At 43.4% G+C, this 27,569-nt stretch overlaps 2 protein-coding genes across 4 annotated transcripts in view; one reads left to right on the top strand and one right to left on the bottom strand.

Moving 5' to 3' along the window:
- LOC115377953 (CASK interacting protein 2) overlaps positions 1–5,916 on the top strand; it is a 62,920-nt gene extending 57,004 nt beyond the window's left edge. For all 3 annotated transcript variants that reach the window (XM_030078036.1, XM_030078037.1, XM_030078038.1), the window contains 3 exons: positions 592–2,856; positions 3,615–3,867; positions 4,221–5,916. In XM_030078036.1, the coding sequence (XP_029933896.1) occupies positions 592–2,856; positions 3,615–3,867; positions 4,221–4,317 (2,615 nt within the window). In that variant the 3' untranslated portion in view covers positions 4,318–5,916. The remainder of the gene's footprint in view (positions 1–591; positions 2,857–3,614; positions 3,868–4,220) is intronic.
- A 59-nt stretch (positions 5,917–5,975) lies between these two features.
- nherf1a (NHERF family PDZ scaffold protein 1a) lies at positions 5,976–27,440 on the bottom strand. Its single transcript, XM_030078039.1, has 6 exons — positions 26,670–27,440; positions 13,738–13,908; positions 11,683–11,836; positions 10,103–10,149; positions 7,573–7,689; positions 5,976–7,279 (listed from the first exon to the last, which is right to left on the bottom strand). Exons 1-6 carry the CDS (start codon positions 27,123–27,125, stop codon positions 7,121–7,123), a joined length of 1,104 nt encoding a protein of 367 aa, XP_029933899.1. The 5' UTR covers positions 27,126–27,440; the 3' UTR covers positions 5,976–7,120.
- Between the last annotated feature and the right edge of the window lie 129 nt (positions 27,441–27,569).

A 27,569-nucleotide genomic window follows, 5' to 3' on the forward strand; every position in this document is an offset into this window, starting at 1 on the left:
GGATTAGACAGGTCTGCGGGTCACAGACGCAGTGATAATCCTACTGTGGCTATAAAAAGTAGACTGCATTCGTTCATCCCTCCGTTCCTGTTTTTCTGTTGAAGCCAATGCAGAAATTGGACTGACAGAAAACAACTGAGAAGTGCATCATCTGCACTTTTATCTATAGTTATAATGCCCTTTGAAATTCCAGAAACTCAAATGCAGTACATTTCATCCATATGTACTTCAAGAGCCAGGGAAAATATTAAGGCTGAGTCCTGATCGCAGCGTCCTGTGTTCAAATCCGACCTCAGGCCCTTTGCTGCATGTCATCCCTTCTCTCTTCTCAGCCTTTCCTGTCTCTCTCTACTGTCACTGTCAAATAAAACAGAAATTCACCCAAAAAATAGTCTTTAAAAAAAAATGCAATAAATAAGAGTACTTTAGACCGGAACCTCAAATGAAAGTATTTTGAGCTTTGTAGGACATCACACTGTGCAAAAGTTGAAAGGGGGTTTAGTACTTTTTGCAGCCACTGTTTACTGTTTATGAAACTTTGAGGGTCCTTTATTGTGCAGATGGTAATGATTCATATTTCTTTCTGTTCAGGTCATCAGAAAAAACTGATGCTAGCAGTGAAGAGGCTCAGTGACCTCCAGCGCTCTCGTAACTATGTCGACAGGACTGGATGCAGGACTCTGAGACGGAAACCTCCTGCCGCCTTAGAGCTGGTGGCGATCGAACACACACCAACACACACCATACACACTCACCCCCACTCCGATGTTCCCTCTGAGGACTGCTGCCCCTCCCCTCGCACCCCCAAGACGCTCCTCTCCTTCCAGGACAGTGAGTTGAGTGCTGAGCTGCAGACTGCCATGATGGGCAGAGCAGGACACGGAGTCGGGGAAGTGTTCACCGTTCAGGGTGCAGCCTCTGCGGCAGCGATGTCTTCCATGTCAGTCAGTCAGGAGAGCATTGGTGTGCGGTCCCGGGGCTCTGGGAATTCTGGAAATTCTCATCCAGGATATCCTCAGGATCAGCAGGCCATGCTGGCATCAGCCAGAACACCAAGTCAATCGCAGGAGAGCTTGGGAAATGGAGAAGTAGGCGTAGAGGCCAAGCATGGAGGAGGCAGTCCCGGAGGGAGACATAGACAGAGACCCACAGAGATGTGGGAGCACCAGGCTCGATCCACCACTCCCAGCAAATTCCCTTTCACCCCCCTCACCCCTCCTCTTACCCCGAGCAAGATGCCCCGCTTCGCCTACCCGGCCGTCCCACCCAAGTCTAAGCCCTGCCAGTCCCCTAGTCGACTTTATCAGCCCCACCACCCCTTCTCCTCCCCTTCCTCTCCATCCCCACAGGCTTCCCCCACACATAAGGCCTTCAGTTACATCCACACCCAGGGAGGAGGCGGGGAATGTGGTCCGCGGGTGCTGTCCAAGCCCCTGGCTGGTGCCGTTCCTCTCCCAGGCCCCCGACCCGGACACGGCCTCGCCGATGATGCCCAGAGGTTTGCACACAAGAAGCGCGCCCAGAGTCTGACACGTTACGCTCTCTCCGATGGAGAGCCAGACGAAGATGATGACCCTGCCACCCCTAGCACCTCTGCTTCCTCTGTAGTCATGCCCTCCTACGCAACCCTGGCACGTCGGCCAGGACGTGGACATGCCAGCGCCAACGGGTCCCAGCGCCATATCAACCGTAGCCACTCATTTGCTGTGCGTTCCCGACGCAAAGGCCCACCGCCACCACCACCTAAGAGAATGAGTTCAGTGGCTAGCCAACCAGGAGGTGAGAAAGTGCTTGAGCCAGTGGTCAAGGCAGGGGTGGAGACAGAGAGTGTAGGCAGCGTGAGGAGCATTGCAGCAAGGCTAGAGGGAGGTGCCAGTAGTCCGTCCAAGAGGATAGACGTACCACCAACCTTTATACCAAGTTCACCTATTCACACCACTGCTTCTGCCCTCAGTCCACATTCACACATCATCCCAGTATCTTCTAAACCTGTCCCGGCTCTAGGACTGGGAGGCCTGAAGAGGGTGGGAAATGAGCGAACAGATGGAGGGATTGACAAAGTCCAAAGAGGTGGAGGCATCGAGGGCACAGATGAGGAGAGAGGGAGAGGAAGGAAAACTAGTCAGGTATCACAAAGCACTACTGCATCTCCAAAGAACCGCTCTGGTAACAATCTGCCTTTTGCTGAAGAAGGCAACCTCACCATCAAGCAGCGGCCCAGAATAGCAGCTGTCAGCCGGGCAGATGCTGAAATCAAGGCCCAGGCCTCTCCAGAAGCCATACCCCAGACCCCGAATACACTGGACCTTCCAGAGTTCAATCTGAAAGAGTCCGACACAGTCAAAAGACGGCACAAACCCAAAGACAAAGACGCGCAAACACCTGAGGAGGTCACTACCCCGACCAGTGGAGACGACGCATACTTCCACGCAGCGGGACGGACCAACGGTTTCCATACGCATACTGACATCGATGTGGTTAACGATGAGGAGTCTCAGAGGCCAGGCAATGGTTTCCAGAGAGCAGGCTCCATGGGAAAAGGCCCTAAACCTCCTGTGTCTTCCAAACCTTCCAGTCCTCTCAAATCGCCCATCACCAGCAAGCCAGCAAGCCCCCATAAAACCATGTCTCCAGTGTTGAAACAGCCTAATGCCCAGGCACACACAGCCATTCCTAAACTAACCAGTGTGCAGATTCACACGGTCTCACCAAAACTGGGCAGCAGCATGCCGACTCAAATGTGTAGTCCCAAACCAGTGAAGCACCCACAGACGGCAATGTCCAGCCAGCCAGCCAGTCCACAGAAAGCTGCATCAAGACTCCCCCAGCTCCACACAGCCTCAACATCCACAGCAGGTAACTACTGACAGTGTGACGTGCAAATGACATATCTTGAGGCTCGCGTAGCATTGGTGGCGGTATACACTCTGTACACAGTGCCAGCTTTCGAGTTCAAAATGCATTTATTAATTACTTCTTTGAAGCCACCAAAACTAGAATAAAACTCCATGCTTGAGTGACAGATATTTCATGCTGTGCTATAACATTCTGTAGCAGAAAATACGCCACACCATAAAATCCTCTTATGCTGAATACAAATAAACAAATTCCTCACAAGAAGGTGAAAATACCTACAAATGATGAATCAGAATGTTATTAAATGTGTTTCCTGTGATAGTCCAAGCGATTAAGTGGGTGAATACTTTGACAAACTAGATTATTGTAGAATTTCTTGAACTTTCACTTCCACTTAGACAGCCAGCATAGTCTGTTTAGATTTAAAACAAAGAACCCCAGTAAGCATTGGCCAGATGCTGTTGTCTGAATTAAGAAAGTCACTCTTGGATTGTGCATTTTTTTGGTCTGGCTTTTAGCATAAATTTTACCTGCTACAAAATCATACATATTTTAGAATCTCAATATGAAATTTTCGCCAAGACTTGTAGCAACATCACAGATTGTATGTCTAGATCTGACTACTGTAACATTAATATTATAGCGTATTAAAATGTGAACGGGGTTGCTCACTTGGACACTGTATAGCTTTGCAAGCAATAGTCAAAAATATTCTGTCTTTGTTGTTCCCTTCATTTCCCGCTCCTCGTTCCTTGCAGCTCGTTCCCCAGGACTGAATTTTAACGTGGTCCAAAGTGTTGCTTTTGCCGCTCCGTCCTCCTCCCCGGTGCCAGCCTCTCCCTACCCCACCTCAGCACTACCCGTCCAGGCGGGGAAAGCGGGGAAGTCGCAGCCTGGTGCGGCCACGCCGGAGGTGCTTGTTCAGAAGAGGCTGGAGGAAACCAGCACATCGCTGGAGGCAGCCCTGAAGGTGGTGGAGAACAAACTGGCACAGGACAACAGTATTGATGGGTAAGGAAGACTCACTTAAAAACACACACCTGTGCAGAGGTGGCAGGCAGGTGTGGTGGCTCTCAGAGTGGGCTTTTGGGACATTCCTTGAGGGTGGAGTTGGGGTTGGTTGGGTGGGGTGGAACATTGTTGTTTCCAGGTATTTTCTATGTGTAAAGTTTGAATTCATATTTTATTTTTCTTTGCTGTCTCTTATCGCTGCAATGACCACATTTCACCATGGGAATCTTTCAAGTCTCACCTAACCTAAAAGAATTTCCACTTATGGTATTTATTAATTTTCAGTATCACCCTAGAAATGAAACAGGTCTACATATCGCCATGGTTACAGCATTGTCCTGTCTTGTTCCCAGTGGCAGGAGCACAGTGAAGGCAGCAGGAAATATACTGGATGACATCGGCAACATGTTTGATGACCTGGCTGACCAGCTGGACGCCATGTTGGAATAAGTTCCCGAGTTCAGGCCGCACACGGACACAAAATGTGTTTCTAAAGGGAGCAGAAAGGAAAAAAAAAAAAAAAAAAAAGATGTTTTGAAAGCCAGCAGAGATAAAACAGGAACTTTGATGTTGGTGAACACAGACAGATGCTGGTGTTTCCAAGCTCAGGGAGGACTAGGGAGCCTCTCACCACCAGCTTCAAGACACTGGAGGGGAAAAAAAAAAAAAAAAAAACGAGGAGCACGGCTGAGGATTTCCTGCACATCGCGAGATATTGCCCGATATTTCAACACGAGCACTTCGCCTTAGGACACACACCTGGGAATGTTATTGGAGCGACAACAAACAGGAGGACAGATGAGCTGTGCCTGTGCAAGATTAGCTTCCAGATGTCTGTGTGTGCACGCGTGTGTGTGTGTGTGTGTGTGTATGTGTATGAATGTGTATGTGAAGTCTATTACCACTAAAAGGGAATAAGGGTCCATTTTATTTTCTATGTTAAATGTAAATGTATAGACAAGACATAAGTGTATGGTGGCACTGTGTATGTGTTCAGGTGCAGTCAAAGATCTATTGTAAATTAAGTTACGGCTATATTTATACTACTTCTATAATATGTCTGTTTTTTAACAAATGTTCATATTGACAGATCATTATCTTGTATATTATTATTGCTCTGCTATATATATTTTGCTGCTTATTGTCTATAACATGGGGGGAAATAGTCTAAAATATGTAGTTTACTGTATTACAAGCGGCATATTCCACATGTAAGTGTTTTTAAACATTTTTACCAAAGTTCAGCTTAAAAGGAGGCACATTCATTTTTCGGTTAACACAAAACAGGGGAGAAATACATTCTTTAAAGCACTACTGTCAAAAGCACATGTTTTTTCAGGTCTAGTAAGGTTGTTATTTAGAGAGCACGGAGCTTGGTCCACCTCCCTCTAACAGTGTGGAAGGTTTTACTGCTCGCCTCAGGGTGCTATGAAGTGAACTTACTGTAAGCGTGCAATTAGGTGACCTTCCCCTTCCCTGAGAATGGGGAATGTTATTAAATGTTTCAGCGGTGGCCTGTTTCAAAGCGTTTCACAAATTGTGCAAGAATATGCCCATTATCCCATGTGACTGAGCACATGAAGCTGAATTGAAAAGACTCTTACTCTCTATAGAAATGTTTTCAACAGTTTCCACAGTCCAAAGCAAGAGACTTTGACCGACTGATCTGTTACAAAGACTTTTAAAAGATTGATTTTGTAACATTATTCATCGACTCGTATTTGTTTCCTGTCTTCATTTCTGTGTGAATCTTATGTTTCATACATGCCCATTTGCTTCATTTTTTTTTCCTCCCGCAGGTTTTACTAATCCTCTTCCATAAAGATCGGTAAAAAAGGCCACATTGCAGCACAATAACCATCTTGAATCTGATATCCCATATTTATCTTTATAACTTATGAAATATGAGGCATTTCTGGCGTCAAAACTTGACATTTTAGCACTACTGATTCCTCTGTTGTGTTTTGATGCATGCCGATTACTGTCATTAATCACATTTCCATTCAGTTCTGCATTGTCCTTGAAATTATTAAAGGGAAAATTTATACCCAGGGGTCAACATTTTGAAATTATTGCTACATTACAAAACAAGAGTCTGACAGCATTCATTTAATTTGATCTGAACGTTATATTTGTGAATCCTCATAAATACATTCTCCAGCACCAGTGCCCCCACACACAGTCTGTTTCCACACGGGACAGATTCCTGTCTAGCCACAATGAGGCTCAACTGGCACGAGACTTTTCACCTGACAGCGATATCAACACAATCAAAAGGAGATCTTCACTTTTTCTCAGTCAAAATATAATTTTCCTCTGATATCATTTACTGTATGTACAAATCTAACAAAAGATAAACATCATGAAAAAAATAATTTGTGTCATTTTCTTATAGAGCTCTTCTTACAGGTAAATCATGAGGACAGAGAACCCAGGGAGGGGAGGAGATTTATGACAGGACATGACAGTTTTTAATCCTGAGATCTACAGTCTCTTTAAACATTCTCCATCAGGTGATGTCGGCTCTGTGACGGCTTGTGTTTGGAGAAGACAAACAGATTGTCAGGACTGATATGTTGGCAGCTGACGGCTCAGGAACAGCATTTACTTGATCCTGTTCTGCAACTTCAATCACAGGCAGTGAAGCAGATGGCGAGGATCCTCTCTCTCTGTGTGTGATTGTTCATTCATACATGTTAACTAAGAGAAGCACATTTGGATTCCTTAAAACTAGTTACTGCTGCAATCACTTTGCAAAAGCTCACAGAATCGAAAGCGTTTCAAAACCAGTTCTTTCTCCTTGTACTGTAGATTTAAAATCTTAATATCAAATCTGCCAATAATTCATTATTTTCCCTATGTCCCATTATTCCTTGCATGGTCCTTTTCCTAAAAGAGAATGTACATTGCTATTTTTTTCCTCTTCTCCATCTTCACTTCATTCTTAATATATTATTGCTTATTCTATGGAGTGCCATTAAAACAGTTTGAAAAACAAAGTAGAACAGTGGTAGACTCCTAAATTAAAACAATGACATAAAATCATCAAAATAACACTGTTTCACATTAAAGGTCCTAAACAAACGACATGTCTTGGATACTATGTTACAAGGTAATACCCAAAACCAAAGAGGAGAGCCAGGGAGGACGGAGGAGAGAGGAGGTCGTCCGTCGCTCACTTCCCTGCTGGAGGAGGAGGAGGAGGAGGAGGAGGAGGAGGAGGAGGAGGAGGAGGTGTTGTGGAGGCTGGTGTTTATAAGTTGCTGAACAGTTCGTTCCTCTTGCTCCAGTCCATCGCCGGGGCTTTCTTGGCACTTCGTTTCTGGTGGGCTCTTTCCTTGGCCTCGGCCAGCGTCATGCCCAGGGGCGGAGCACCATCACTGCCCCGCGCTGGCTCTGGAGCCCTTTCAGTCTGTGCACGCACACACACACACACACACGCAAATTCACAATATGTACAATACTGTTGCACTTATGAAAAATTGCTGGACTTTGCCATAACCCTCCATGACAAAGCTGAAGTGTTTCCATGACGTAAGCATATTCCTGTTTTTCTAAAAGGGTGAACAGACTTGTTGCCACTACAGGAGGACTAAAATACATTTCTCTTCATCATGTTACGAATGAAGCACGCACGCACGCGCACACACACACACACACACACACACACACACACACACACACACACACACACACACGCAGTACCTCTGGCTGCGGCCTGCTGGTGTTTGCCATAGGTAGCGATGCGCTGGAGGAGGCACTGGAAGTCGACGAGCTTTTAGACACTTTAGGTTTCAGCTCTACTGCTGCCTTATCGTTCACCTGCAAAACACACACACACACACACACACACACACTACATTAATGCACGTGTCCTACAGGTTGTACTTCATGATGTTGCCCACTAGGGGGCAGGAGCCACCATTAAAAAGACTGTCTCAGAGTTTTGCAGCTTTCAACAGATCTTCTCATTACTCACACATTAGCAGCGAGGCGTCAGCACTGATCTGAGAGCAGAACGGGGAAAAAACTGCTCAAATATTAACACGCCTGGTCGTTCCCACAGTCATGTGTTGCACTGTCCTAATCCATATAAGCAAGCATGACTCAGTTTGTGTACAAACCCAACCAATTCCCAAGCAGCTGCTCCTTCCAAAAATAAACTCATGGCACTGGAAGTGGCTTTGGACAAACAAATAAGCTGAAAAGCCCTCTGGCAACATCTGAAATGCCTATTTGACACACCAGCTCTCTTTTAACACTGTGCTCTTTTCTTTTTTTAACTTACAAAAACATGGACACGTGTCAATCAGTAAGTGCTGTGTTTAATTGTGGCTGGCTTGACTTTCTGGTTGGATGAGTTCACACGTGATTACACACTAAACAACGAGCCGCTATCTTGTGTTGTGCGAGGATGACATCAGCGCCCCTCTTCGTCTCAGGCCTGTTTAGTATTTAGCACAAGCAAGTTTCAAATCAGCCTCGTGGGTTTTTGTATGTGTGGCTAAATTAGAGGCCATCTGTTTTGATGGTGTGGCTCAGGCAACAAGAGGGCACACACACACACACACACACACACACACACACACACACAAGGTCAGAGGTCCCTGTGAATGTTTATGGCTGTTATGTAACTGCGAGTGAGTAAGTGACTGTGTGATCGCTCTGGCTGCTGGAGTTGTGGCGAGCGCATGTGCTGCTACCCCAAAAGGCCTCGTTACTCATTTCATTAGCATAATCCCCAGCACGCCCCGGGAATTACAGCCGACTCAATCCCATGATCCTCCAGGATGCAGAGAGAGAGAGGGCGAGCGAGAGAGAGAGAGAGAGAGAGAGAGAGAGAGAGAGAGAGAGAGAGGTAGCCCTGTTGCCATGGTGAGGGGTCAGTGACAATGTCGCTGAAGGGGGCAATCTACTTTTCCCATGGTGTCACTGTGTGTGTGTGTGTGTGTGTGTGTGTGTGTGTGTGTTGGGGGCAGGGAGTGTTGCTGTTCTTTCCTAGAAGAGAGTGTTTACTTTTGATAAAGTGGCCTGCCTGTGCCTGTATCAGCCTCTCACTGATATATGGGGCCAATAATAGTCTTTTATTTAAACTCAGCAGGTCACATACTGTATGACGGCTATGATGCACTTTGACTGATCACATATTTAGTTTATCACTGCTCAATGATACACCGGCTTTTCAAACTTTCATTAAGCCTTGATATGAAAAAACATATTTGCGGTGAGGATTAAAGTCCCCTGATGTTAGACACGGACTAATAGATTCAAAGTGGTGAGATTAAATGTTGTCTTAACATAATCACTCGTACATGTTTGTATTACAACAATTTCTGGATCATGACGGTGAATGTAATCCTTTGAAACCTGAGCAAGGCAATTAATGGATGAGCAAAAACAGTTGAGTTAAAAAAAGTAAAATTGTTAAAAGTAACACCAAAAGGGAAAATTACCTAAAAATGACCAAAAAAAAATAAAAAATACAAGAAAACTATATCAACAATTAATTAATAATTTACTGAAGAAGCCCCACCCCCACCCCCCGACACATTTTGATCCCCCCCCGAACCTAATGACATATTTTGATCAGATTCCACACACCTATGCCTGCTTTTTAATGTTATTATCATCACCCTGCGTTTCAGTGTGTGAAACCAATTTCAGATGATGAAATCCCAAACACTAAATACTGTGTTGAAAATTATCTCTTTTATGGAAATCTAATACAGGCACAAAATATCAGCTACTGGATGTTTCAGTGCAACACTCTTTCTATCAGTATCAGCCAGTATCAGCTGTTTGTGGCTGTCTGGTTTCACGCTGTGTTTTACAGGAAACCGTCAGCACAGGAGGACAGCCAGAGAGCAACACACGACACTTTCCAGAACTCCTAATCTCCATCCAGGAATGTCCAGAGGGGATCAGCAGGGCTTTTCCAGGCCATATCTGCTCTGCTGAGGGGTGTTTTTCTCTCTCTCTGTGTGTGTGGGTGTGTGTGTGTTTGTGTAGCTGTTAGGGTTAAAAAATGGTCAAATAGTGCTGTTTCAGTTGTCAGTAAATCATCCTGATGCACCATTAGGGAAGACACTGATAGCAAAAGGATTCCTATCCATTTCTAGGTATGAGCATGAGCAGAAAAGCCAAGCATATGGGCATTAAATGTACACAAGTATGCGCACGCACACACACACACACACACACACACACATTCATGCATGCAAACACAAGGCCTCACCTCGTCCTCCACTGATGCTCTACTTGACACAGGCTGAGGAAGAGGTCCTGGGAAAAAGAAGACAAAAGAGGCTCAGTTCACTTACATTTACACAGATTATACAGCCAGTATGTGTATATATGTGTGTGTGTGTGTGTGTGTGTGTGTGTGTGTGTGTGTGTGTGTGTGTGTATTTTCAATCTACAATTCAAAGCAGCTGTCAAGTGACTGCGTAAAATCTCAGTCATGGAGAATTGCTGGAGAAACTCCTCCATCTTGAAACTTGGAGGCCCTTTTCACCCTGTCAGGTTACCATGGATACAGTTGCTATGACTTCATCTACACGACTACTGGCTCTTGTTACTATCCTCTTTCTTTATCCGGCACTCTGCTGTGACTTGATTGTTTTCTGGTCTCAGGGATGTTACAGGTGCACGTGCTCTTTGGATGGTCAAGGCACTGAAACACACTGCTCTCACTGTAAGTCACTCTGATGAAAATGGGAATGTAACAATGCTGGGAGATGACAGATGATAACATGACACTGTGCGTCCTCGTCTGTGTCTCGACAGACAACAGAGTGGCATCTGCCGGTTCATTGTTGGCTTTTCTGTGAGGCACAAAGTGTGTGCAGCAGCCGCACCGGGGCTGGAGGTCACCTGGTGGTGCAGTGGACTTTACTAAGAGTCTCAAGTTCCAATACCGGTGTTGGCAAATGACTCTGAGATTGACTCTCAAGCCCAGAACATTTCCATGACGCTATTAGAAAGGGTTGATTTAAAAGATAATGCTTTTTTCAACCAAGATACTGAGAGAAAAGTAACATCACACATTAATATTAATAATTTACTTTGATTATTGCTGACGATGAACACAGATAAGAGTAGGCCTGAGTAACAGATCAACAATCAGGTGTACACAGGTAACACACTCTCTGCACCTAAACATTTTGTCCTTTTTTTAGGCTACTGCTTGTCATGTTGGCCCCAGTAAGATAACCTGCACAACTAGGCTGCATCTCATCATGAATTAGGAGTTAACATTTAAATATGGCTTCCAAACAGCTTTCTGATGATTTCTGTTTGGTCTTTGCTCTTTGTTATGATGATAAAAGCCACAAGATCAAAGCTGGACCTAAGATGATGAGCCTAAGATATGGTGAGATCCACACCCCTCCACACCCAAGTGGCACCCATGGTTGATCCTGCATGAGAAATGACTCTATGAGAAAATGGAGTAAATGACTCCGTGACACTCACCACAGACACAGATAAGATGCTACATGAGCAAACCATCACACGGTGACTGTTAGCCTTTGGTTGCACTTGTATGATAACATTTTTTAAGATAAGATTATGCTTTATTGTCCACCGTCATGGAAACCTGTTTTGCGATCAGCGCCAAGAACAACATACCACACACTCACAATCATAATAAAGGTCATTTTAGTAAAAACACTCATCCCTCAGCACTCCTCGTCCAGGAACAGGAGGTAATGGAAAACAGCACTGCACCAGTCATACGGATAATGATGCAACTATGCTTGCCTGAACCTTAATACAGCCTCCATAAGTGGATTGTGTGTGTGTCTGTGTTCCCACCGGTGAGGTGCTCCTCGGCGGGCAGGACGTTGCAGCTTTGGAAGAAGTCGTCGGTTTCGGGGTCGACGACCAGCAGGCTGGTCTCATCTCCTCCGGCTTTGATGGCTGCCACCACCTCTGAGTGCTGCATGCCCACCACCGACATGCTGTTCACCTGCAGGAGGAGGAGGAGGAGATTAAAATACTTGTTCACTGGTTGGGTTGATAGCCAGCTGGTGCAACACACCTGGAGCACTGAAAGGTTAAAGACTTAAATATCCTGCTCAAGGATTTATTACTATTTGAATTTTGGCTTCAATATCAGTCACTAAGCACAAAAACAACATTTTCACCCATAAAACCAAAGTGTACTTATCCAAAACTAACCATTTTACCTTACCCAATCCTCTGAGTCTACATTTAAGTTTTTTAAATGATGACAAGAATAATGCATATCAATTCTGTTTTTTTCCCTAAAGGCGAATGGCCAGGTACTTAACTTATCATGATTTTTAAAAGTTGGGGACGATGTAAGTGAAAATTTTGGGGGGTGTTCCACAGACCTAGCTTCCAGGTAGTAATAATCAAAATAATAAAACTGTGTATTTCCTCAGACTTCTTTTGAGTGGCAAACCCAGTATTAATGGTGGGGTTTTGCCACACAGTTGTCTCAAAACCAGCGGTCAAAAAAGGAAACGGCTCACATTTCTTTAGGATTAGTAAAGGAGACAGTCTCCTTGTACTCGTCATGTTCTTCTTTAACCTCACTGGACAGAGAGGACAAGAAGCAGGTAGAAAGCCAAAGGTAAAAGTTGAGAAACAAATAAATTACAGAGGAACATCAATAATCTGAAGGGCAGCTCCTCCTTCAGTGATAACGGAGCAATGGCAGACATATGATGGAGGATGTCTGGGGATGTTGTTATTACAAGGTGTGGTATCTGGGAAAGCCTTTTGGTCATGCACACTCCCAGAGTTGGAACGAATCAAAGATCCATGGGAGATTGGCTGCTGAGGAATTCCCGTGGGAGGAAAATGTAAGGCGGGAATACCGTCAGGAATCTCCCTCACCGACTCCCACACTCCTGGCTCCGAACAACAGAGCCCTTATATATGAGCAGAGTGCATAGATGATTGTGAGTTTCTACTTTCAGCTGGCCTTCAAACAGGATTAGGGTTAGGGTTAGGCTGAAAAACTTCCATTTCTTCCTGGTTTGTTCTCTATTTTCCACTAGAATTGAATTTCCTGAGGCAAAACACATCTTAAAACCATCATATAAAACAGTTGATGTACAAAGCAAGCTGTGAGATAAATTCTAGTTACCCCACTGCACAATCGCCTGACATTACCCGACAGTCTACCAAACTTCCTGACTTTCCCCATCTGAAATCCACCTCTCAAACCTCCTGTTCAAACCAACTGCCTCTGTGTGAATATGTATACAGTCGCGGTATAATCACACCAGCTTTGCGTGACTACTTCCACTCCAGAATTTCTCCACCCCGTTCTCTCCTCCACCCCACTGGTGGGAAAGCCTGTGCAGACAGTCTGACCAGTCTGTAATTCGTCCCAGAGACGCCGTAAGTGGATTAACTGTGGTCGTGTTACGTGTGACATGGCCTGAGGGGCTGCTCCACAACAACACAATGGAAGATGAAAGGCTGTTTTCCCCCTTCAGACAAACACTGCAAAACGCCCCTGACACACACACACACATAACACACACGGGCACTGCGCAGACATATAAGCTTCATCAACACCACTATTACCTAACACCACTTGTTGTTAGTTTACTGATGTAATAGGATTATGATCGACACAAACACTTAGAACCAAGCAAAAGTGTCACAGGTCAGGAAAACAGCTGTGTGTGTGTGTTATGTGTGTGTGTGTGTGTGCGGACAAGCACTTGTGACTGAGTCAGACTTTGAATGAGTGAGTGAGGGAGTTAGTGAGTGATTAAAGTCACTAAGTGAGAAAGAGTGAGCCTGAGAGGGAACACATGAGCAGGTGAGTGACTGAGCATGTGATGCTTGTGCATGCCAGTGTGTGTGTGTGTGTGTGTGTGTGTGTACCTGGATGATCTTGTCCTGTGGCTTGAGGCCTGCTCTATCTGCTGGGGAGTCTTCATCCACGGCTCTGATGTACTGGCCTGGCTTGGACTTCTCACTGTGCAGGTTGAAGCCATAGCCGTTCGCTCCCTTCTTGAGTTGGCAAAGACGAGGCCGCAGTTCAGCCTTCCCATCCTGCAGACACAGGGAGGGCAAATCCACTGTGAGCACAAATTTGACAGCCTGACACAGCCTGGGATTGGCCCATTTACAACAATTTCCCTACATTTTACATTACAACAAAGCAAATGCTGCTAACAAAGTCATCAACATTCATCGAGCACAGAACTGATGATTGTCTGTGGAAAGTAAATGTTTCCCTGGGGACTATTTTCCAGCAGAGAGACTGTTACACTCCGCCAAGTCATGTCAAGTCATCAAAACACAACAGAGCTAGATTTCCTGTTAGAAAATCTAATGTGGACAACTTTATTCCAGTGATGGAATACTGGTGTGAGGAAAGTTTGAAGTCTGAAAGTTCATTTTCATACAATGGCTGGATAAAAGGGAGGAAAAATTATGTTGGAGTTGTAAAATATGACTGCTTGCTTTGGGACAACATTAGCAGAAATGTAGACATGACAGTAAACATGCAAAATCACTGGTATGGTCTTTCTATGGTATGACAGAGCTTATTCTCTTGTTTGTTTGTCTTTACAGAACTAGGGATGCTGCAGGTGCTGGAGAATCAGCGTATTTCACAAACAATACTGTCCGAGGGTCCCTGAATGTAACACACCCTGAGCTTTCCTAATGTCAAAACCTTTCTTTTTGTTTGTGTCTCAATAGCAACCGTGGTTCTTGATCATGTGTAATTCAAACAGCAGGAACAACTTAGGATAACTACCATTAGATTTGCTTATTGCCAGGTCATGGCAGGTGTTACAAACAAATTAGGGTGAAGAGAGTAGTAGCTTTATTAGTCTGCAGCAGCAAAGTACTTGAAACATTTCATATTTACCATTTACTATTTCAATGTGAGCTTTGCTAAAGATGAAGAACATGAGCTAACATTTGCCAATCTCATTAAAATGCACCAACCTAAAGCATCATCAGAAAGAAGATTTAATATTTTTTGCAAGTATCGCATCTTTAAATTTTGCTTTTGCAAAATACAGCTTCAGTTAAAAAATTCAAATTCAGTGTCAGCCTTAAAAACTGTATCAGTGGAACCATAATTTTAAAATATAGGAATGCACACTTTTGACCATAGAACAGCAAATTTGAATATTAACATAATACCATATAAACACATTTAAACCTGTGAGCACATAACAATCATTAATCTATGATAAAGAAATATAGCAGATAACCAAAAATCAGCTGTCACACTATCAAGAAGTAAACTGTAAAGCATCATTTAGCCTAGTTGTTATTAATTGGCTGGGATTACAACCTTTTCATTGTTCTTTTTATTGTGTGTTATCACCATTTTAGAAAAACAATAAACACAGCCAACAGCCAGTTTTCATACTTAACCTAGGCCATTTGGTGCATGCTAATTGAAATACCATTGGTGAAAATATTTCATTGCATGGAAAGCCTCAAAAGGCAACCTTAAAACCACACATGGAACTGATCCCCTAACCCTGGCAATTTAAGTGCTTTTCTCTTCCCAAGCTCTATTAAGAAAAGACCCTTTTTCCTTTTCATGATAAAAACTGTGAATAAGCAATACACCACAGATGCCTCCAGTGCAATAAACATCCAAATCTGTCTGAAATCTACCGTGTCACACCACTGCACGAACACTACATGCCTGTCAGGAGATGACTTCCCTGTTCATGTACTGTACACACTGTGCTCGTCTGGACAAATAAAACATCAAAATGCACGATGCAGGGTCAAGTTTACATAAAGCGATGAAAAAAAAAATGCCTGAGCAGAAGAGCCTGCTCTCGCAATATAATGTATGTGTACCTTTGGATAGGCGTTCACAAGTGTAATAAGTTAGCAGATAGTCTGACTGAACACCATCTCGCGCTAAGCTTTGTGTGAGAGTGTGTGAGTGTGTGTATAGTGTACTACTGCTGACTTCACTTCCTATCTAGTTAAAGCACAGGCTAATCCTGCACTGAACAAATGCCTAGTTAAGTATATAATCCCACATGTGGGTGAAGGAGCATGACAAGTGTTTCCTTTGCCTTCATTTACCTGTGATGTTCTCCCACATATGGAAAATATAAAGGAAGTTATCTCGCCTTCCCACTCAAATTAGACAAAAATATATATATATATAACGAATAACTGCATCATATCACGATTATTACAAGTAAAAGCAGCTCTTAACCCACATCTAAGGGAACTGAGCCTGAGATTTTCTGAAACACACAGCATCCAGTCTGTAAAAGTGTTGTCACTAAGCTATTTAAGGAATTGAGCTGCCTACTACTGGTTGACAAAGTAATATGGATCAGTTGTATCTCGGGCTGAACAATTCATCAAAATCACAATATGGCCAAGCAAAAAAAAAAAAAAAAAAAAAAAAAAAAAAAATCAAATTACAGAGCTACAATTTTCTGATAAAGGTAAAATGTGTGAAAATATAGAGGTAAATAAAGTATTTTGGTGCTACAGAGATGTCCCGGCCTACAAAATGTATTTTCCAGATGTATGAAAATATGTTTGTTTAGCACAGACTCCAGCAAAAGTCACACCATCATAGTTTTAATAGCTTTTTCAGTGCAAATGAATATTATAATTCAAAAATTTCCCTTCCTGCTAAAATTGTGGATCATATAGCAATCACAACATCCATTAAATTAAAGGCAATATAATTTATTTATAATTATATGATAACACTTCTAAAAAAAAAAAAAGAAAGAAAAAAGAAAAAAAGGATTAATTCGGTCTCACAAGGGGCATTGCTGTTTAACTATTTGTCCTTGGTTGAACTCTGGACCCATGTTTAATATGTTGTTCAAACCGGAAACGTGTTGTATGACCCACGTGACCTTTCTTTATTTTTAACAAAGCCATTACTCTTGTTGCTACACTTGTGGTTGGAAATGTCTGCTAATGAACATGCAAACACAAATAACTGCATGAAACCCTGAAAATCTCTGCTCTGTTTCATGCAAGTGAGAAAACACAGCTTTTGACAATTATTAGGCAGCAACACGAGGGAACATCCGAGGCCCTAATAAAAAGTGTCCCTTGCACTTCCACACCACCTGATAAAACCACTCTTATCTGTGCAGCCTCAGCTATCACCAGTTATTTGTCAATGATTTGCTGCCACTCCACCTTTTAAGATGAACCACTGCAACCACAGCATCCAGGATGGGCTGACCCTCTCACTTACTTAACGCACTTGCAAAATGGTTTATCTATTGATCAAACAGTTTATATAAAATCAAGCTGGTTTATGATTGCTGAGGTGTCCTGAATAGGTAAAAGGCATGTTTGACCAATAGCAGAGGTGAGGTGACAGTCAAATTGAACTTTAGAAACGGAATAGTCCATTTATGACAAAGGCTATAATCTGTGGCTGTTAACAAAGACACTGAGGTGCAGAGTACATCACTGGAATGCTCTGAGGGCTACAGCTATCTGAGCTTCTAAGATATAACGCTTATGATAAAGTACTGCTGAAGGTTTTGCAGCTCTTATACTTAACAGCACACGCGTGTCCTGATCGTTTGCTCTCACAGCGCACCCTCTGGACAGGCACTTGAGTCTGTCAGGCGAGGTGAATGAGAACCATATAATCTGTTTACTTCACATCAGGGGGAAGGGAGGATCTACCCGAGGCACATGAGATGAACAGAGAAAGATTGGCACCTCTCTCTCTCTGTCCCTCGGCTAGTACAAATAAATCTACAGCCAATCCGAGAAAGACCTTGGGAACATGTGCCAGAGACACGGAGGACGGAGATGTCTCCTTCGCTTACCATCTCCATAAATCTCTTTCTCCCTCTGTCAGCTTTGCTTTATCCCTTTCTCTTCCAGCCTCTGCCTTTCTCTTGATCAGATATCCCCAGGCCGGTCCTGATCTCCGGCATCTTGCTGACATATGACAAGAGCCTTGGTGGTGTCTAGACGGGTATCGGTGGGGCAGGCGGTGAAGGGTCTCTGACCGGCTTGCTGGAGATGATGAGGTTAAGACCTTGCTCTCTCCCCAGGACAAACTCTGTTATTGTCGGCCACTGTGGGCTCTGAGACTCCCTGAAGGGCCACAGCCTGGGCATAATGACAGGTACCAGCATGGGATTGGATGACAGGAACAAAGGGAGGGAAGAAGTGAAGGCTACGTTCCCTCTTGATCTGGTCCTGAAATGAACCTTTGAAGTTAATTTTTTTTTTTTACCTGGAAGGAGTGAAAATATATTTTCCCAAAACATCAAGTCTGGGAAAAATCATTCATTTACTTCCCAGACTGATTTAAAAATACTTTATTATATCCACTAAGCTTGACTCATCCCTGGGCTATATCATTAATACAAGCTCTTTTATAAAGCAGGGCAGCAGGCGTCTCCCTGGCTGTGCATGGTAGACTGTTGTCCTCCACTGTTTCCTTTGTACTGGGCCTCTGTGAGAAAAAGGCCACGGTGTTGTTTGCTGAGGCTGAAAATTGGGTAAACAACAGAGTATGTACCATTCTGTAGGCTCTGAGAGAAAGACGTAGGAGAAAATAATAGCCATTTGACACAGCTCAGTGTGTGCATATGTAAGTGAGTGAGCGAGTGAGTGTCTTGCAAAAAGTAGTGACCTGTTTATGTTAATGGTGATGTGCAAGTACATTCTTTCAGTGCGTTAGAATTAGTTTCTGATTTTCTCTTTTTACTGCCTCGTTCTCGCTATACACAGGAAAACCACAGCGTAGTACTGCAGCAATGAGCAACGACACCATTTGCATGAAACATTAAGACAGCGAGGATGATAACAACACCACTGAGTTCTATAATGATGGCAGCACTACGGGCTAAAGTCCATGGGTGTCTCTTTAACACACTGCAGTGCCTACTGCTGACTACAACTTTCCTAAGTTACACATCAGTCAGAGAAGAGGCGTATCTGTGCTTCCATCTACATAAGCTGGCAGCTTTTAGGCTCAAGAAATTCACTGCCACTTTCTTGAGGCTGTTAAAAAAAATGAACTTGTGAAAAGTTAAAATAACAAAGTGGTACTTGTCGAAGGGAAGTCAGAGGTCAGGGTGAACTACAGAGCAGAAAGTCCAGGGTAAATAAATCATCATAAAAAACAACCGTAATAACATCCAGCAGACTTTTAGAGTAGACTAGAGAAAGTGAAATAGCAAATGCATGGGAAGCTCTGGGTTCAGTCAACATGGAGGGAAGGTCAACATTGTTCATTTGCATACATTGCCGACATTTTTATGATACAAAGCTGGTTGAAAATCAGCAAAGAGTTCCTTTAAAATCTGCCTAGGTGAAGTAGGTGACTTTGCTACAACAATGGCACTGGGGTTTACCCTTGTCCTCCCTCTGAAAACAATGAACATATGGTTTGCTGTATGCTACATATGACCAGAATCTAACAAAGGATATGTCTAGTTTTAAGATGCTGGTACCAGAGATGGCAGGCAGTTGCTGTAAATATTCTCTAAACTTGTTGAATTTCAAAGGTCAATGACTTTATAGCTCGCTGTAGCTACACATGAGATCTTACACTCTTCCTGCACTTGGTATCTCGTAATGAGCTGACATAATTTGGTGGGCCTTGAACTGAAACACACCAAGCAGTGTGTGATATCAAAACTTTACGAGCCTATCTTTGGATAGGCTCGTAACTTGGAGTCCCAAGAAAAAAAGAACAGTAAAGATGCAATGACAAAAATAAATGCATTTTGCAAATTTTAAAAAATGTCTTGCATTTGACATATTTTGTTAGGCTTTATCACGGATTAATAAAACTAGGAAGAGCAGGGTGTGTCTCCCAGCGCTATGTGTGTTATGACACTGTGGACCTTACAGTCCCACTTGCACAAGCCTCTTGAAATAATATTCAACTTGAGTGAGGTCCACAGTACGCCTTGATAGCAAGCGTTACACAACTGAGTTACGATCACAGGTTCATGCCAAGTGTCATGCAATTCATTGACAAGATAAAAGATTTACAAGCAAAAGAATTCTGTGAACCGAACAAGCCCCGACAAAGAAATATGTCAGCTTTGATAAAACTCCAGGGAGTCAACGTCTCTTGCAAAAAAATAGACATTACTCTGAGAAAATTCAGAGCAGAAACATTTAGTTGAACGTGCCTTCTGTATAAGCCAACTGATGCTTACCTGCTATGCTCTGTTAGAAATATTATCTGATTGTGTGAATGAGTGATTACAGCAGCAGAAGCAGAAGGAATATTCTATACAAGGTCAGTAGGAGAGGGAGAGATGAGTACTTTTTGAAGAAGAGTTTACACTCAGGGACTCTCCCAGCCAGGGACAGGTTCTGATTGGAGCTGGAGGCTTTTGGGAAATAAAGACGACATCATACTGAAATTGGGTTCACAGTAACTTTGAGACACAATAATAGACTAAAGCTGGGAACCAACTTAAAAACTTTTAGGCTTTAGTTTCAGTCTGTTGAATAAAAAAGTCTTGATTTGATTAACTGGACATGTAAAGGCCGTTGAGATAGTAAATGTTAAATGGACTGCATTTCTATAGCACTTTTCTAGTCTACCAAACACTCAAAGTGCTTGACAATGCTTGTCTCACATTCACCCATTCACATACAGATGGCAAAGGCTGCCATGGAAGGTGCCAAACTGCATCAGGAGCGGTTAGGGGTTCAATGTCTTGCTCAAGGACACTTTGACATGCTATGTGGAGGAGCTGGGGATCAATCCAGGAACCCTCCAATTACCAGGCACACACTCGACCTACAGTGTCACACCACCCTGAACAGTGATGATGGGATTTAAATAAAGTTGAAATGGATTTCCTCCATTTAAATCTGAATGGAGACCAAGAGAAGCCATTGTCTAGGGAGCAGGCCTAGTCATTATCTAATCATAAAAGGGTGTGATCCTCCAATCCAACTCATCTTCAAGTGTTTGCACATCAACAACATAAGACGAAAATATTTTGTGACAGCCTGTTGCTAAGTATGTAATGTCCAATCTTTTCAGTGTGTTCAGTCATCGACACACCCTAATCAGACTGGCAGGTATGGTGTGCCGCTGACTGACTTTTTTATTGCCTGAGGATGCTATCTCCTCGCATAGTCAACACAAGAACATCAATACGTGAAGAATTATGGTTTATGATTGTCAGAGACACAAACATAGCACGTCTGTAACTTGAGTGCTATCGCAAGAAGTTATAGAAGACAGGAAGTGGTTTCCTCACGAAGGCAGCTCGCAACCTGAGAGCCCACATCTCATCTGCTGACAGAGGAACCTGCTGTGTGTGTGTGTGTGTCTGCACACGTGCGCGCGCATGTGTGCTCAACTTACTAAATCTTCAACTGATATGCATGAGTCTATGCATGAGGCATCACTACATGAAAAGTCTTTTTTCTTGGACTCTAAAGTGTGTCATTGACGTGCTCTGGGACTTTACCATTTTTGTCGTTTAGGTATTGTTGTTATCCAGGGCAAATTACAATAAAAGCAACAGTAGTAAAGGCCTCAGTTTTTGCTGTTCAAAGGGGCTTTCGATTCAGCGCCTATCTCACACCACCTACCCCTCTTCTGAGCGGATCTAAACATCTAAACCAATCGCTGTTTGGTCATGCTGAAGAGTGAATGCTCAATTTAGCTGCTACCTCTCACTGATTAGAGGGGAGAGCAGGCTGTCCAAAGCTTGACAACATGGCCCTGGGTATATCACAGAATCAGTGGATTTACTAACTGAGCTAAAGAGAAAGACAAAGAAAGAAAACTTCAAAGACGCTTTCATAATTACTTGCACCAAATGCAATTATAATCCCTGTCACGCCAAAGACCCTGATTAAATCTTGATGGATCTGCAGGCTTTTTTGGACAGCTTAACTTCTCCATCCAGTATTAAGCTGAAGGGAGTGAAATTAATACGGGGCTGACTGCAAAACCATCCCCTCATCTTAGCAGTGACATTTGGAGTATGTCCGTAGTTCACTTTAACTGGAAAAATGATTAGACTGCTGCATGTCCTCTGTATTTTGTGTCACTAAATGCACTTCAACTGTGACTAAAGGTGACTGTGACAGAAGCTGGGACTACTGACAAACAGTATGTGCGTGTCTATGTACTCTATACCATTGAAAAAAAAAAAAAAAAAAAAAAAAAGGCAGTGAGGCAGTGAGGATCTTGGTGGATCTTGGTGAGAACACACCACTGTTTGTTTTGGATGGCAGCCTTAATAAAGATCTCATGGGAGACTAGCTGGCACAGGCGAGGCCATCAAGTTCAGGTCCACTGAATAACAGTTGTATTGAGTCAAATTTTGAGTGCCAATACAATGCAATCACCATAAGCAAGAGTTTTGTCAAATCAAATCGCGACGAAACAGCGAATGTAGCTGTAATGAGCAACATCAAAGTAATCTTGATTTATAGCATCCACGAATCCTGAATCAATAAGATCAATTGTTCTTTTCCAGCCTTGTGTGAGCTGAGTGATAAGAGCTGTTGTGAAACTGTGCAGAGCCCTAACCCGTGGAATGATGAGATCTGCCCCAAGGCCTTCAAGCTGCCATCCAAGGTCGAAAGTCTTAAGTTCTCCTGTAACTGCACAGACAGAGGAAGTGGAGGGGTGAAAGTGTCACCGTTAAGTTGACAGAGTGCATATAATTAATAAATGTCTTTTGCGGACAAATAACCATTGTATTGTCCATTAATAAGTGGAGAGGTTTATTTTCCTAGCTATTCAGATAAAAAGTAGGAAGCAGGACCAGACAAAAAGGGCAAAAATGTAAACCTGGCCTTACTGCTTTAACACCAGCACATTTAGGATTCTGTTATTGTGTCGTTTGTCTGACATTTTTCAGTCCTCAAGCAGAGAACAAATTGCTGTTTAATCCTCTGGCCAGCCCTCTTTTGCCCACACCCAACACCCACACACACTCAGTCCAGTCTTATTGACGGTGTGTGTTAAGAGGGGGTGTAGGTATTTCAGGGTCGGTGGTGCCTCCTTGTTGAGGCGTGAGAGTCCTCTCTCCTTTCCTCCCTGGCCGAATCCCCTTTCTCCTCCCTTTCTCCCCATGCAAACACTGTGGACAAAGCCTCTTTCTGCTGCTGGGGATCTCTATGGTGACCAACAGACAGGCCTTGGGGTGCTGGAAGACTGAATCACTGGAGGCCAGGATGTTACCATAATGATGACATGCTCACTCAACTCATGCTTTTAGGGGAAAGCAATATCAGTGGAATCAGTTACACAAGTCCCTTTTAAGAATGCTACTATGACGATTTTGGTTAATTTAGCATGACATACTTCACTGTCTTTTCAAACACTTCTTTGGGTGTGATCTACATTTTGGGCACTCTGCCCTGGAGAGCAAAAGCAAATCAAATTAAAAAAAAGAGAGGTTTGTGAAAGGAGCTATTATTTGAAGTGCAATCACAGTTGTGCACAGTTGGGCTAGTTTCACGTCATCATCAGCCAGCCCATTCAAGTAGGGCCCTCTGGGAAACAAGTATTAGATGCCAGTATCAGGCCATCAGTCAAGCTCTGCCAAGTCTCCCATCAGGGAGGAATGTAGCAGGAGATTCGTAGCATCCCAGCCAGCCAGCCAGCCAGGCTTTTCACTCTGTGGAGGCCAGAGTATTAATGAGGAGAAAGAGTCACATAACTGGAGAGATACTAAGACTTGGGGATCCCCATTTCCAATACTAGCACATGGCCAAAATGCCTACCTGAGCTACAGATAAGTATAAGTTTAGCAGAATGCTAATCTATATATAATGATTATTCGCAATTTGTTCCATTAGTCCCTTAGGCAAGGTGCTGCATGGAACATTGTAAATACATCATTGTTATATCAACTGTGATTAGTGCCTGGCCAATATGGGATTTTAAAGACCAATTTACAAGGTAAAAAATTACCAATATGGCAGTGAGCTGATACTATATACATATATGTGTGTGTGTGTGTGTGTGTGTGTGTGTGTGTGTGTGTGTGTGTGTGTCTATATCTATATATAAATAGATATATAGACATAGATACAGAAATACAAATAGATAGGTATAGATAGTTATAGATTTAGGGATGTCATGAGAACCAATACTTTGGTATCAAGTCAATGCCAATAGTCCAAAAATATGATAGTCCCCTTTTTTTATGGGACCATAGGTACCAGATGTATGATTTAACCTTCAGTGGGTCAGAATATATTCTTCTGGAACTAACGGGCACAGCATACATATGATTTACACTGGCTCAAATGTGCAGCAGGCAGTCAAGAACACATGAAAGATGGAGCAGCAGCTCCGCCTCGGCTATGCAAACGGTGCCATTGAAGTTTCCCGTTAAAAAGTTGTTTTTTTTCCTAATTATGTGTAAGCCTACTTATTATTTTCCATATTTCTCTCATGTCTATACTGGCTACGACAATTGAAATTCTGTGCAATCTTTTTTTGTTTGTTTGTTTTTTAAAGCACAGTTGACTTATTGTTTGTTTCAAATACTTGAAGTTTTTTTTTTTTTTTTACCATGGTATCGAAACGGGTATCGAGAATCGTGGAAATTGACTGACATTGGTATCGACTACTGAATTTCTGGCATTTTGACAAACCTAATAGATAGATAGATAGATAGATTGATAGGATACCGATGTATCCGTGATAGGCCAACATTGGTCAGCCACTAACTGTGATATCATTGCAGAGATGACTAGTAATCTCTCACACAACAGGTGCTGTTAATTAGTGACTGATTAATTAGTAAAACAGTTGATTAGGGAAGCAGAGGGCATTTTGCTTCATCATTCAAGGTTTTATCTTTGTCTTAAATGAAAAGGATTTAAAAACATGTCAAGGTTGTGATAACTGATGACTTTGGGAGGTGTAGGATGGTAAAGGCTTCACCACTCTACTGAGTTTTCCTTCAGGTTCATCTGCTCTGCTCAAATGTCCTTGAACTCTGACTCCATACTCAGTCCTAGGGAACAGCTCTGTAGCTGCCACCTACCCCTGTGGAGGAGGGCAGAGAGAATTTCCCCAAATATCACATTCATATTTTAAGCTGCTGCCACTCTAAGAGTTCCAGACAGCAAAGCTTTTTCAGAATGAGGCTATTTTCCACTGCTGTTACACAAGATATAAATCGGGGCCCAGACTTTGCACAGTTACATATCCTCGAAAATCTTGGTGTGTCTTGTGACCCCTTCACACCCATGGCTGAACATCATAAATATGATTTCATAACCAACCACAAGAGAACCAGAAGAGCAATGCAGTAAACCATAGAAAGAAAATATGTTGGATGGAAGGCCCAGACAATTGTAGAGGCATGTTCTTAGAGGAGCTCAGCGGTTATGGTTGTAAAGAACAACGTCACGTCAGCTAACCTGATAGTTACAAAAGAATCTGGGCCCTTTTTGTGAATACCATCAATACGAAAACACACTCAGACAAACAGAAACGGTGATGCACCTTAATCCACCACCAAGGATAAGAATCAAGCCAAGCCGCTCTTGACTTGATTGAGCTTAAGGCAGCATCTACAGTTCACTGAAGCCTGTGCTATTAACACACACTATTTTTATCCCATTGTCAGACCTCATTGAATAACCTTACAGATATTTACAGCATGATACAAGATGTTGTGTCTGACTGACACACATCAAAGCAGCAAAGATCCTGGTCTGACAGGCCAAACCTGACCAGGAGCTAAAGAGCGGAACTAGTGAGTCTGACAGACATTTATATCACAAAGACTCTGTTCAGCCGATGAGTAGACGCCTGGGGCATTTCACTATGCTGTGTCACCTCCCAGCCTATAGTCTTTCACTAGCTCTGGCACGGCAAGTGGCGGCTTAAAAGTGGATCTTTTTCCACATAAGCTTTGCAGTTCACCACAGCCGGCTGCAAATTTGATAGGAAAATATAAGCCAGGCACACAGTTTTTGGCTGAGGCGTCTCTTTGTGTCCAGTTTGACTCCTGTATCACAGAAACACCTCTTTAATCAGTCACCTCTTTAATCTGGTCTTGCTTATTAAAGTCACCATGCCTCTTTTCTCTTAAAATATCCTATTATTATGGAACTGCTACCAATTTTATTGTACGTACTGCTTACTGTGTCAGTGTACTGTATAGGCCTGCAACTGATTTAGATTTAGGAGAAGCTAAAAACATTTGAGTTTAGGTTGGTTTTCCTCTAGTACATCCTCGTTTCATAGGCTAATCAGCTCTGTTTAATAGACTGTTTAATAGGGTCACTTGTACGGATAACCACAACCAAACTCCGTTCAAAATTCTGTCGCTTTAACGCTGCCCTGTTTATTCACAAACGCACACAACTCTTGAAAGGTGGCTCAATACTTTTTAGGAATCACTGGGAGCTACTGGAAAATTTGTGATGGGAGTAATCCACCAAGCGATTATTTTTCAATAAACTTTCAAAGTTTAGAATTGGTTCAAACCGCTATCTGTTATCCTTCAGTGTATTTTTGGTGGAGGTGGCTGTCAAAGTTACAGCTAAATCAGTCTACAAAACGTTAATATTCTCAGCTACTTGGTGGACATGGTATATGCCGAAATGAGGAATAAACCCTAAACATTCAGAAAACCCATTTACTTATATTGTAGATGAGTAGATGTTTGCCAGTGAGCAAATCAACATTTGTCTCATATTTTTTCCTGGAGTTTCGCGTGTAGGGTTCAACAGAATGGTGCTCTGGTTTACCCTGTGCTGTTTACTAATAGGTCTTTTTGAGTGTTTTTAGTTTGACTGAGAAGACTGAAGAAATTATTTAAAGGAAGCTTTAAGTCATTTTAGTTTTGGGATACCTTTGAGCTGACACTCAGCCTCTGCAGCGAGACGTCTCCGTTTTCTCCGGGAGCAGAGGTGGACTCCCTGCGGCTGCCGTTGCTCTGTGAGTCCGCTCGGTCTGAGTCACTGTCCCCGCCTGGCAGAGGAATCCCCTCCGTGGCGAACTCTTTCCGGCACTGCAGGTTGTGTTTCTTCAGCAACTCTGCCGTTTCGGAGTCTACCACGATGATCTCCAGAGCCCCGCTAGTGGCTCGTATCCTTGCGACCACCTGCTGGTGGCTCTCGCCCTCCACACTCTCCCCGTTCACGAACACCAGTCGGTCCCCCGCGAGCATCCCCGAAGCAGAGGCGGGAGAGTCGGGCTCCACGAGCCGGATAAACTGCCCGGTCTTGCCCTTCTCTCCATGCAGGTGGAAGCCGTAGCCGTTGGGTCCCTTCTCCAGGACACACAGTCTGGGTCGGAGGTTTGACATGTTCTTTTGTTATATTAGAAGACAAACTATATGTTTCCACTGCGCGAACCGTTTCAACTTTTCAAACCAGGCGAGACAACAATCATGCAGAAAAGTGACACCTGTTGCGTACGCTCTCACTCGGAGAAAGACTCCACTTCCGCAGAACTCTGAGGCAAACTCCCCTCCTCGTTGTTAATGTGGCTCGTTCACTCGCACCGCCCGGATCACAGATCCTCCCCGAAACTGTGTTGCAACCTCCGGATTTCCACCGCTTCAGCGCTCCACCGCTGACGGGGCAGGCAGTGCCAAGTTAGCGGAAGAGGAAAACAAAACGTCCGGTCGCCCTTTCAAAACAAAAGCTACAACACAACATGCCATGCTCACACAATGTCATGAACTAATGTCAGTATTAACACCCGTGTTTACCCTGCTATTTCGTGTCAAAATGGCTGCTAAGACAAG

This window comes from Myripristis murdjan, chromosome 19 (assembly GCF_902150065.1).
Source record: "Myripristis murdjan chromosome 19, fMyrMur1.1, whole genome shotgun sequence".
Lineage (NCBI taxonomy): Eukaryota > Metazoa > Chordata > Actinopteri > Holocentriformes > Holocentridae > Myripristis > Myripristis murdjan.

Excerpts from the sequence above, each read along its gene's own strand:
- nherf1a (XM_030078039.1), bottom strand. The coding sequence starts at position 27,125 with ATGTCAAACCTCCGACCCAGACTGTGTGTCCTGGAGAAGGGACCCAAC. Across the intron at positions 13,909-26,669 it reads GGCTGAGTGTCAGCTCAAAG|GATGGGAAGGCTGAACTGCG; the intron begins GTATCCCAAAAC and ends CTGTGTCTGCAG. Across the intron at positions 7,690-10,102 it reads GAGCATCAGTGGAGGACGAG|GTGAACGATAAGGCAGCAGT; the intron begins GTGAGGCCTTGT and ends TGTGTTTTGCAG.